Here is a 10,713-nt window from a genome sequence, read left to right as displayed (position 1 = left end):
TTAAATCAATAATGTAAATACTAGGGCATCGGGGTGTTTCCCTATATCGATATGAAATTCTTTATGATCTAGGAAAATATCTATTTCATAATTGATTGTTCTTATACAATTAAAAACTTATGATTCGGTTGAACTGAGACAATTCAAGAACGCATGATAACCTCGATTAATAATGCGGTTAGAAAAGTTTTCAGAAAAACCCATTCACTTTAAAACCTGATTTCTATTTGAAACTATTAGAAATTCATCTAAACAATAAGAAAAACATGATTGAACTTATTGAAAGCATGGAAGAACTAATTCATCAAAAGAAATCTAATTGAACAATCAAATATGTTATTGATAAAATCTTAGAAAGAATCACATTGAATATTCATATCGTATAGAAGAAACATAACCCCTAGCCCTAGCAAAGAGTTTAAGCTGCCATTAGAGAAAGAAAAATACAAAGTTTTCTCTGCCAAAATTCGTTCTACACTGCCTCCTCTTCAAAACCCTAATGTCTAAGTGTCCAAAGAAAATAAAACATTTTCTACTTTAATTTCCGTCCAAGTTTACAGCAGTAACTTGTGAGTTAATTTCAGCCATAAAAAATTGAGAATTTCGAAAAACTCAAAACTGGAAGTTGTAGATATTTAAATCACGGTTCCAACCCATCTGGCCTTGTGTCAATTGGATTTTTGAGGAGAGAGATATGCCCAAAATACTGATCAGTGCTCAAATCAAATTTTTTCTTTTTAGATTCTGCTTCTTTGATTTCTTTCCTTATTTGAAGTTTCTAATCATGGTAGACGATCCAAGCACTCCAGCTGCACCTCCTTAGACATTTAAGCATGGTCCTTTAGTTCCACTTTAATTCTAGTTTGGCCTCCATTCTCTCACAAATTCCTGTAAACTCATCTTTCTCACATGATTTCCTGAAAGTAGAAAATTACACACAATAAATAGCATCTTATTCAAGAAATTATGTAAAGATAAATAATAGGGACTAATGAAAATCATGGCTTAATTATACAAATTAAGCATAGTAATAAGGAGATAATGCCCATATAAATATATAACAAGTATACATTTTAAGGCGTTATCAGCAAGGACACCCAGACCAGACAAAAGTAGTTAAAGGCTAAAATAGTAAAAGCTAGTCACAACAGGCAATATATAAAGGACCCTTGTCGTGCACAGTATCATCATCACGGCAATAGTAACCTATAGGAGAAAATCACAACATGACTACATGGGTAAGCACTGAGAAAGAACGAAAAGAAGAGAGAAAGAATCAAAAATAACAAAAACAGAGAAGAAAGAGAGAATTAGGAAGAAAAAATAGAGAATTATAGAATGACAGACATACACCAATAGGCTAATCCCTTCTCTCCCTTTAAAAGCCTACCCTTTGTCAAGGATAAAGGATTTATTTGAGCACAAGCCATTCAGGCCTGTTCCCGCAAAGTGGATAATTTCTGCAGCAGACAAAGTTATCCACAATGAAGGAGTGGTCCCTCCTTGGCCTTAGTCTTGTAACACAATTGAACACGACAGACTAACCTTTTCCTTTTGATTTTGCCATTTATCAAGATTATTTCCTTTCTCGCATTTGAAATCTCACTTATAATGTGTCTCTTATATTGTTCTTTTTTCCTACTTTGCTTAAGGATTCATAATTTATTCTGTTTAACTGGAAGCATATTGCCTTTATTGTCATATTGTATGTGTCTGCCGTAATCCTCTTGTAATAGCTTCGCCTGCTAAGGGTGTGTGACCAAAGTTTCGGCAAACGAGGCATAGTTTGTGCACAGGCTGGACCAAGGTGAATTGCAATTGGACTGGTCCTAACTCTCTTATCCAGAACAGTTGGGCCTAAGCACAGCAAGAGGCAGTCTAGCCCAAAATCACAAAAAGCCCACCACATTGATGAATTCAGATCCTCTAGATTTCCTAAGGCACTTTACTAATAGATTTTCTTAAATCTTAATCACTCTTTTATGATTTAAAGGTCGAGATTTTGTCATGTCAGTATTTTACTAACGATACTCTTAAAATAATAAAATAATGTTGCGAACAAAATAATTAAGATTATTATTAGTGGAATACTAATATGACAATCTAAATCATTAAATCATTAATAAATGGTTAAAATTTAAGGAAATTTATTTGGTAAAGTACCCTAGGAAATCTAGAGAATCTGAATTCTTGTTTGATTGGGGTGAAAAAGAGAGATGATGAAAAATGGGAGAAGGAAAAGAGAAAGAAAACAATAAATTTCCATAATTTAATTGGAGTGAAAATAGAGGAAAGACATTGAGATGAGTGGAGTTTTCCACTCAAACTAACAATTTTTTTTTTTCCTTCCAAAACGACAATAAGAAGACATAATTGCCATCACATTTCATCTTTCTATTTTTAATAATAAGGAAATAATAGTTATTTAACATTTATTCTTTTACTTCCACTTCTTCCTTTTCTCTAGGACTATAACAAAATACTACATGCACAGAGTAAAAAACATAAATATTTTCTAAGAAATAATTAATGGATTAGTATAAAAAAATATATATTTTAAAATTTTATGTAAAAATAAAATAAAAACTTGTATTTTTTATTTAAATAATATTAAAGCTTTTTTAAAACAGTGTATTATCAAATATTCGAAAGATATTAGTTATCTAACATAACATGCCCTATTCTCTATTGTCCCAACATTTCCCGTTCTCGGTCCAACGTGTAATTTTCTTTAATTTGAAATGTCAAAGGTTGTGTAAATTCCAAAAGGCGGCGCGCCCGCCATTGGGTCCCAAAATATAGAGAAACACCAACGTCCAACTCGGAAACGGAGGATTGCCTTATCTCTCTCATCTGCAACTTCAAGCTCGTAGTTCCCGATTCCTTAAACCTAGCAGAAGTTGGTCAAATATGATAACTATTCCATATGTTGCCGCGTTGGCCACATACTTCAGCTACGGTTTGCTCTTCGTTTTCGGTCATATTAGAGACCTCTTCCGAAAAATCACCGACTGTTTCAGCTCTAACAACCTTCAGGCTCGACTTCGCTTAATACTATTTTACCTATTACTATCTTTGTTTTCTTTTCTTTTATATTTGTGTGCGTGTGTGTTAATGGGCCATTCTTTGTGTCAATGAAATGCTTTTTGTGAATCAGGGTTACGCTCCAATTTGCTTAGGAAACGAGGATTTCTATCAACGCAGGTTATATCAACGAATTCGGGTATTTCGGTTTCTTACTCAACTAGCTATATGCCTTCGTTTGCCTACTTTTTCAGATTGAAGCTCCACTGATTTAGGCAAGCTCAGACCAATGGGTTTTGAACACACAATCTTACCTTCACTGTAGCCTGTAGGGGAGGAGGTTTCATTTAAATTTAGTACCAAATGTCTGATTTCTGCATACTGTTATTGGTGTAAATTTTCATATTGACTTGTGTTACTGTGTACTTGAACGGGACTTTTTTTTTTTTTTTTTAATAAATTTTTTATAATTGTTTTTATATATATGTTGGTGTGATGCATGTATTTCTTTGGGCAGGACTGTTTTGAGCGTCCAATAGCAAGTGCTCCTGATGCTTGGTTTGATTTGGTTGAACGCTTCTCCAATGACAGTAACAAGACCCTAAAGTAAGACTCCCCTTTTGTATTAAACTAGATAATGTCCGGACTACTTTACAATTTCACTTGAAATCATTTTTATGTATATTAAGACCATCATATTATACTTATTTTGTTGTATAATATTTATGTTTGCCCACAATATTTTGGAATACTTTGAAAATTTATTTTCTTAATTCATATTTTATTTTAAAAAATTATATAACACTATAAGACTATAACATATTATAATATTTACCGTTAAAAGTAGATTTTATTTTTTAAACTGATTAAACGATTTTGAAATCTATAAGTAATAATTTAAAGCATTAAATACTTTTATATTCTAAAATTGCACAAATTTACACAATCTCCCAAACACTTTTTCGACTACTCTATTCTCACAACCAAATATGGAGATCTCAATCACAAACACCCAATTCATTGTCTCAATGAAATTAAGGAAATTATTTGTAAGTATTAACATAAAGAGAACATGATTAAACAAAGAAAAACTGGCTAAAAACACATTTATTTATCAAAATTTAATAGCTTTTATTTGGGCTTCCGTACCCTTTAAAAAAACTGAAAATAATTTGAAATCATCATCAATTTTTATTTTTATCACTATGGCTCATACTACATAAAATAGCAATAAAAAAAGCCTACAAATTATGAGTTCTAACACAAAGTTTTTTTTTATAAAAAAATAGCTAACTTCATAAATAATCAATTAGAATGTTTCTTTTTCTTTAGTTCTAAAACAAAATACATTTATGACTTTCCCAAACCAAAATCCCAAACACCCAAAGACTCAAAACAAATTACAGCCTTCACAAAATCCAAAATGTCTGACTATAACATCAAATTGTAAGCTACCATCACTAATTAATTAAAAAACGCAAGCTCCCTTCTGTTGTCATAGCCTACTCACATGGGTTAGAATTAAATGGTACTACAATGTCGGAGTTACGTAGGTGTCATTGAAAGGTTGAAAGTAAATGACATTGTTTTTTGGTTGAGTGTATTTGAGGTGGGATAGCATGAAGGGTTATAGACATGTGTATATAAAGGAGTAAAAGTGGAAATAGTTAATGGAAATGAAAAGCATTTTTTGTGTGTGAGAGAAAAGAAAAGTCTTAAAACATTGAAACCAAATGAAATAAATAGTAGTTGTGGGGACACAGTTTGGAGCCCAAGCCCTTATCTTGTGAAGTCTTGATCCAAAAAAAGCCCAACACAATGAATTTTGTAGAGTATGGGTCAAAGAACTAGGTTTAGATAAGTTAAACAGAGACTTGCATGGGATGAAGGTACACATGGACAAGAACAAAAGCCATTGCGTTGAAAGATCTCACGGTCTGAGGAGACTAAAAACTTAATTTGTGTATACAGACCAGTACATTAGGGTTCCTTTGCATACTACAGTATTCTACCTTCCTTTTTTTCGACCCCCTTCTTATGGGGGCTTCTATACATTATATAGGCTCTTCCTTATCATTTGGGCTATACACTTGTTGATCATCCAAGCCTCCACTTGAGCACCTATCCTATTAGACACTGCTTACAGTCATTTGTGAGTTGTGGTAGCCAAGGTAACACTGTTTAGGGGTCTTCTCCACATTAATGCGGTCAGGAAAGTAGCTGTAGTGCATTCAATGTGGTGGTGACAGTTTTTGCTTAGATATTTTGTGTTTCCTTCCTTTTCACGTATTTAGGGGATGTGCTTCAGTGGCTTGGACGTACCTATGCTCCGGATTTTCAACGTCCGAGGAGGAATTCCTCCTTGGACCTTTTTTCTTTGTTTCTCGTGATAGGCTTAACATAGATCGCCTAAGCCACGTTGCCTCCTCGAACAGGCTGGTGTCCTCGAACGGGCCCAAGTCCCAACTCGTTACTTTGGGGCATAGTCCCCACAGTAGTCTTAAAACATTAAATAAAAAATGTAACAAAAAGTAGTCTTGAAACATTGAACCAAAGGAAATAAAGAGTTTTTATTTTTAAATTTGTTCTTATCTTTGATATGACTTAAGAGAATTTCAATTCTTTTCATAGAGTGTGTCACATGGTAGAACCTTATGCTTTGTTGCATGAGGTCTCTGCTTTTATATATATATATATATATATATATTGATATTGATGATCGAAGCCTTATTATATCAGGAGCATAGAATGTCTAATGTAGCTCAGTAAGTAGCATAACTCAATTCTCCTGTTAAGGTTAACTTGGATTTGAATTCCCCTCCCCCACTCCTTGTAAAAAAAAAAAGGAGTATAGATTTTTGGTCATTGTCTCTCTGTAAGCTGTTGTATTGATGTTGTCTAGTTCTCTTGACGCAGACGAACCACAAGGATACGTAGATGCCTTAATTTAGGGTCATACAGCTACCTTGGCTTTGCCGCACCAGATGAATACTGCACACCCCGGGTTATTGATTCATGGAACAAGTATTCTCCAAGCACCTGTAGTAGCCGGGTAGATGGAGGTGGGTTATTGTGTTGCAAGAATTTTATTTTGATTTTTGATTTTTTTGGTCTTTCCTTCTTTTGAGAAGTTTCACAATTACGGTTTTGCCAACAGGCACTACTGTATTGCATAAAGAATTGGAGAAGCATGTTGCAAACTTTCTTGGGAAGCAAGATGCGATAGTTTTTGGCATGGGATATGTATCAAACTCTGCTATCCTTCCAGTCTTGATTGGGAAGGTACGTATGTGCAGTTAAATATTTAGAGCACCTGGTAAAAGAGTGTTTTTAATTTTTCTTGCAAGTGATTTTGAGCTGTTTACAATTTTAATATGCAGGGAGGTTTGATTATCAGTGATTCTCTGAACCATTGCTCCCTTGTCAATGGTGCAAGAGGATCTGGAGCTACAATTCGTGTTTTTCAGCACAACAGTAAGTATATATAGCGTTTGTCTGTATAAAAAAATAGAGATTTTAAAATGTGCATTTTGAAAATAAGAGATAGTATTTGTAATAATCAATTACTTAAACAGGACTTTGTCATTCAAATACATAGCCAAGTAGAGTGTATCATGAAATAAACTCAAATTTTTACTTCCAAAACAACTAAAAATGTTAAGCCAAACTAAAATTATACCAAAATTGTAAGTGAGAGAGAGGACATGTGATGAAGAATCAAAATACCAAAACATATCAACTAAAAGTAGACCTGCAAGAAAGAATCAGAAATTCACTGCAAAAAGAAGAAAATCGAAGAAAGAAAGATAGTAATCACCTTTGTTGTTGTGGGTAGAACATGAAATCAATGGAAGAAAGGTGCAGAGAGAGTAACAGAAAATTTATAGAAACAAAGACAGCAAAAATGTGTTAACAAAGGGAGAAGAAGGATTGGTGGAAGTGTAATGGTAAGGTGACTTATGATGGGGAGAAGAAGAATCAAGAAAGGTTACTGACATGGCATAACAAGAGAATAGAAAAATTAATTGCAAATCCTACATTATTATATATTGTATAGATTGTCAGTATGAGGCTTCTTTTGGATGCAAATTATACTTCCAAGAATGTACTTTTGAGTGTATTACTTATGCTTCTTCTTCTCCAACTTGTGTACAGCACCCTCTCACTTGGAGGAAGTTTTGAGAGAGCAAATTTCTGAGGGACAACCAAGGACTCATAGACCCTGGAAGAAGATAATTGTTATTGTTGAGGGAATCTATAGCATGGAAGGGGACTTATGCAAACTTCCTGAGATTGTTGCAATCTGCAAAAAATATAAGGTTGTGCAAGATGGTAGCTTTAATAGATGAACTAAACTTTCATGATTTTTAAGTAACCATAATGAGGTTCTGCTTTTTAACTTTTCTTGTCATTCTTATAATCTTTCTGCTGCTTCATAGGCATATATATATTTGGATGAGGCCCACAGCATTGGAGCCATAGGAAAAACAGGAAGAGGTGTTTGTGAGCTCTTAGGTGTGGATCCTGCCGATTTAGATATAATGATGGGAACTTTTACCAAGTCATTTGGATCATGTGGCGGCTACATTGCAGGATCCAAGGTTGCTTTTCACCATTTTAAGTATACTTTAAATTTGCTGAACAGCGTTGATCATAATCTGGCCAAAATAAATAGAAAGCACAATATATACCATCATTTGCAGTTATTTCAAATTTTAACTTCCTGAATTGATACAAATCAAGGTCAGTGATAATTTGAGAGACTTGTAATTCATTTATACCCTCCTTCATATAAATTGTATTTTACTTATATTTCTTGTTTATTGTCCAACTCTAAGTCTAGAGCTCAAAGCTGATTCATAGGAACCCCTGTTATGTTGTTAACATACCTATGACTGACTACAGATTCAGAGAGCATCATCAAATTTAGTTGAGGCTGAGTGGTGTGGACCTTGTGGACTTTTAGTGGTTTTCTTGTGTTAGCCAAATTACGCATTGAAGGAATTTCACATTTGAGATCATGTGTTTTTTTTTTATCAGTCATAAACTTTACATGAATTGTGAGATTGCCCTCTAAGTACTCTACTGGATCCAGTATTGAGAAAAATGTAGTAGTGATAGGAAAGCCACTGTATCTATTACAATACACAATTGTCATGTTGCAATATTACATGTAGAACAGGCGTCAAGGACTAAGCACAAGTCTGTTATGTTTTCAATAAAATTCAAATCTTTGGTATTCAAATGTCAACTTTATGTAAAGTCATTTTCTCTTGGAATTGTCAATATATAGTTGAGTAAAAACATTTGAAGTCTGAGTTGCATTTAATGCAGTTGAAACTTGATTTTTTCTTTAGGAGCTTATTCAATACTTGAAATACACTTGCCCTGCTCATCTGTATGCAACCTCAATGTCACCACCAGCTGCAGAACAAATAATATCTGCCATAAAGGTTATTCTTGGAGAGGATGGGACCAGTAGAGGTTTGAACTTTTTTCCTTTGGTATACTTCATTTTAACTTTTACTGCTTGGACTTCATTATTATCCAAAGCTTACTCCTGCTTTATATGAATACAATTTAATGAGCTTCTGTTTCCTTGTAGGTGCCCAAAAAATTGCTCGAGTACGGGAGAATAGCAACTTTTTCAGGTCGGAACTGCAGAAAATGGGTTTTGAGGTTCTTGGTGATAATGATTCGCCAGTAATGCCAATTATGCTTTACAATCCAGCAAAAATCCCTGCTTTTTCACGAGAGTGCCTCAAGCAGAATGTGAGTCCATCCATCCCGGATATGTTCCCTGATATTATATATATATATATATATATATTTATTTATTATTATTATTTTTTAACTGTATATGTTAATTTAAATGATGCTGTCGCAGGTGGCTGTCGTGGTAGTGTCATTTCCAGCAACCCCGCTGCTGTTGGCAAGAGCTCGTATATGCTTATCTGCTTCTCATACCAAGGAAGAGCTGCTCAAAGCCTTGGAGGTAAATTCTAATATAACCTTTTCCTCATTTCTGGCTGTAATTTTGGTCATTTCAGTGCTTATCCTCTTTGATTCTTATTTCCTACGTGTTTATAGTTGCAAATGCATTCTTTTCCAGTATAGGCTTAGGCTTTTAGTACATTCTTCTTGTATTTATCCAAGGAAGTAAAGGTTGTGCAGGAACAATTATATATGTTACATCAGACTATTAGTACATTCTTGATTTTGAAATTTGTTTTATTTTCCAGGTAATCAGTCAGGTTGGTGATCTGTTGGGCATAAAATACTTTGGTGCTGAACCAAAGAAGCATCAACAAGAGGAGAAGATGATGAAGTTGGAATGAAGGAAAACTTTTTGCCCCCAATTGTCAGTTATGAGCACTAAGCATCCAGCAAGGGTTAAGGTTGACGAAGCTGGAGTGTGAAATACAACCTTTTGCCTTGCTTGGTATTTTCCTTTAAGCTGACTTCTGGCATCACCTGCAGTGACCTGCCCTATTGTGTAATTTGTTGTATTTGCTGTAAAATGGGCTTATACCTTGCTCTAAGTGGATCTAACTCTAAGAGATCCTCATTGTTCATATGTATAAGTGTAAATTGAATCTCATATCCTGGTAGGACTATATCTTTTTGTTTGAATTAGACATTACTAATTTTCCCATAAAAATCTTATAAACTGAAGTGAGCAATTAAAAAAAATAGTTGAAGTGACACAAATCGCATTGATTGCTACGCATGTTCCTTAAGTTATCTATTTCTGTCTTGTCTTTCAATGATTGATGTAGCTGTGGATGGATTTGATTTGTGGGAACTTACATCATCTACTTGGTACCTCTTTTGAGAGCTCACCAGTTCCTTAAGTTATCTACTTCTACCTTTCTTCTAAGTAGATAACACAAATCAAAAGAGTGTACTTGGTACCTCTTTTGGTTTTAATTTGTGTGGAGTCGCCACTTATTTTTTATTTACAAAAAAACTATAAAAATACAAAAGTATATGGCTGAATTGCATCAAATTCTCATTAATTGAAATGTGTAAAATTGGTAGAAATTACATAGCTTTGGTCCTGTTGATGCCCATTTTGGCAAAAAGGCCTAATGACAAGAAAAAGCCTAACAATATAAAAGGGGTGAAGAAAGGAGAATTAGCAAAGTAAGAAAAACCCATAAGCCCGAATGACGGGAATAATGGTACGCAGGCCCACAAAATAGTAAAAGGGCCCCAAGGAAAGAAAATGGGCCCAAGGGAGCTCCAAAGAAGGAAGTAACAAGCCCATGAGAATCATAAGAAGTAAAAAGTAAGCAAAAAGGGGCCAGATGAGCCTAAAGAGAGGGATTAGTAAATGGGATTGGTTTAAATACCAATAAACTTGAAAGCAAAGGATATGGTAATTGGGTTAGGAATGCCCAAAAGATTTAGCAAAAGCCTATGAGAATGAAAGAAAGAGATGGGCCAAGGAAGCCCCAAGGAATGCAATGAGCCGAGGATGCCCAAAAGGATAAAATGAGTTGAGGAAGCCCAAGATGGTATGAGAAATAACCCAGCAGAGATGCTGGGCAATGTGAACTAAGAGAAGGAATAATATATGGCAGGCCCAAAAGAGGCCCAGTAGACACAAGTTAAGTGATATCATGGCAGAAGCAATGCAATGGCGTGGCAGGAATACTAGTTGACCCACGAATAGGAAGTAAAAGG

The 10,713-nt window shown here is 34.5% G+C and overlaps 1 protein-coding gene across 1 annotated transcript; it reads left to right on the top strand.

The window, feature by feature from the left end:
• The first annotated feature begins 2,746 nt into the window (after positions 1 to 2,746).
• Positions 2,747 to 9,735, top strand: LOC115976377 (long chain base biosynthesis protein 2a-like). Its single transcript, XM_031097611.1, has 12 exons — positions 2,747 to 3,036; positions 3,158 to 3,223; positions 3,542 to 3,630; positions 5,941 to 6,086; positions 6,182 to 6,306; positions 6,405 to 6,498; positions 7,180 to 7,343; positions 7,464 to 7,625; positions 8,382 to 8,508; positions 8,630 to 8,796; positions 8,912 to 9,019; positions 9,267 to 9,735. The coding sequence occupies exons 1-12, from the start codon at positions 2,911 to 2,913 to the stop codon at positions 9,360 to 9,362; spliced, it is 1,470 nt and encodes a 489-aa protein (XP_030953471.1). The 5' UTR covers positions 2,747 to 2,910; the 3' UTR covers positions 9,363 to 9,735.
• The last annotated feature ends 978 nt before the right edge of the window (positions 9,736 to 10,713 follow it).

The sequence above is a fragment of the Quercus lobata genome, chromosome 2, assembly GCF_001633185.2.
Source record: "Quercus lobata isolate SW786 chromosome 2, ValleyOak3.0 Primary Assembly, whole genome shotgun sequence".
Classification (NCBI taxonomy): Eukaryota; Viridiplantae; Streptophyta; class Magnoliopsida; order Fagales; family Fagaceae; genus Quercus; species Quercus lobata.
The sequence above is the reverse complement of the archived record's forward strand: the minus strand, read 5'-3'. Positions and strand labels throughout refer to the sequence as shown.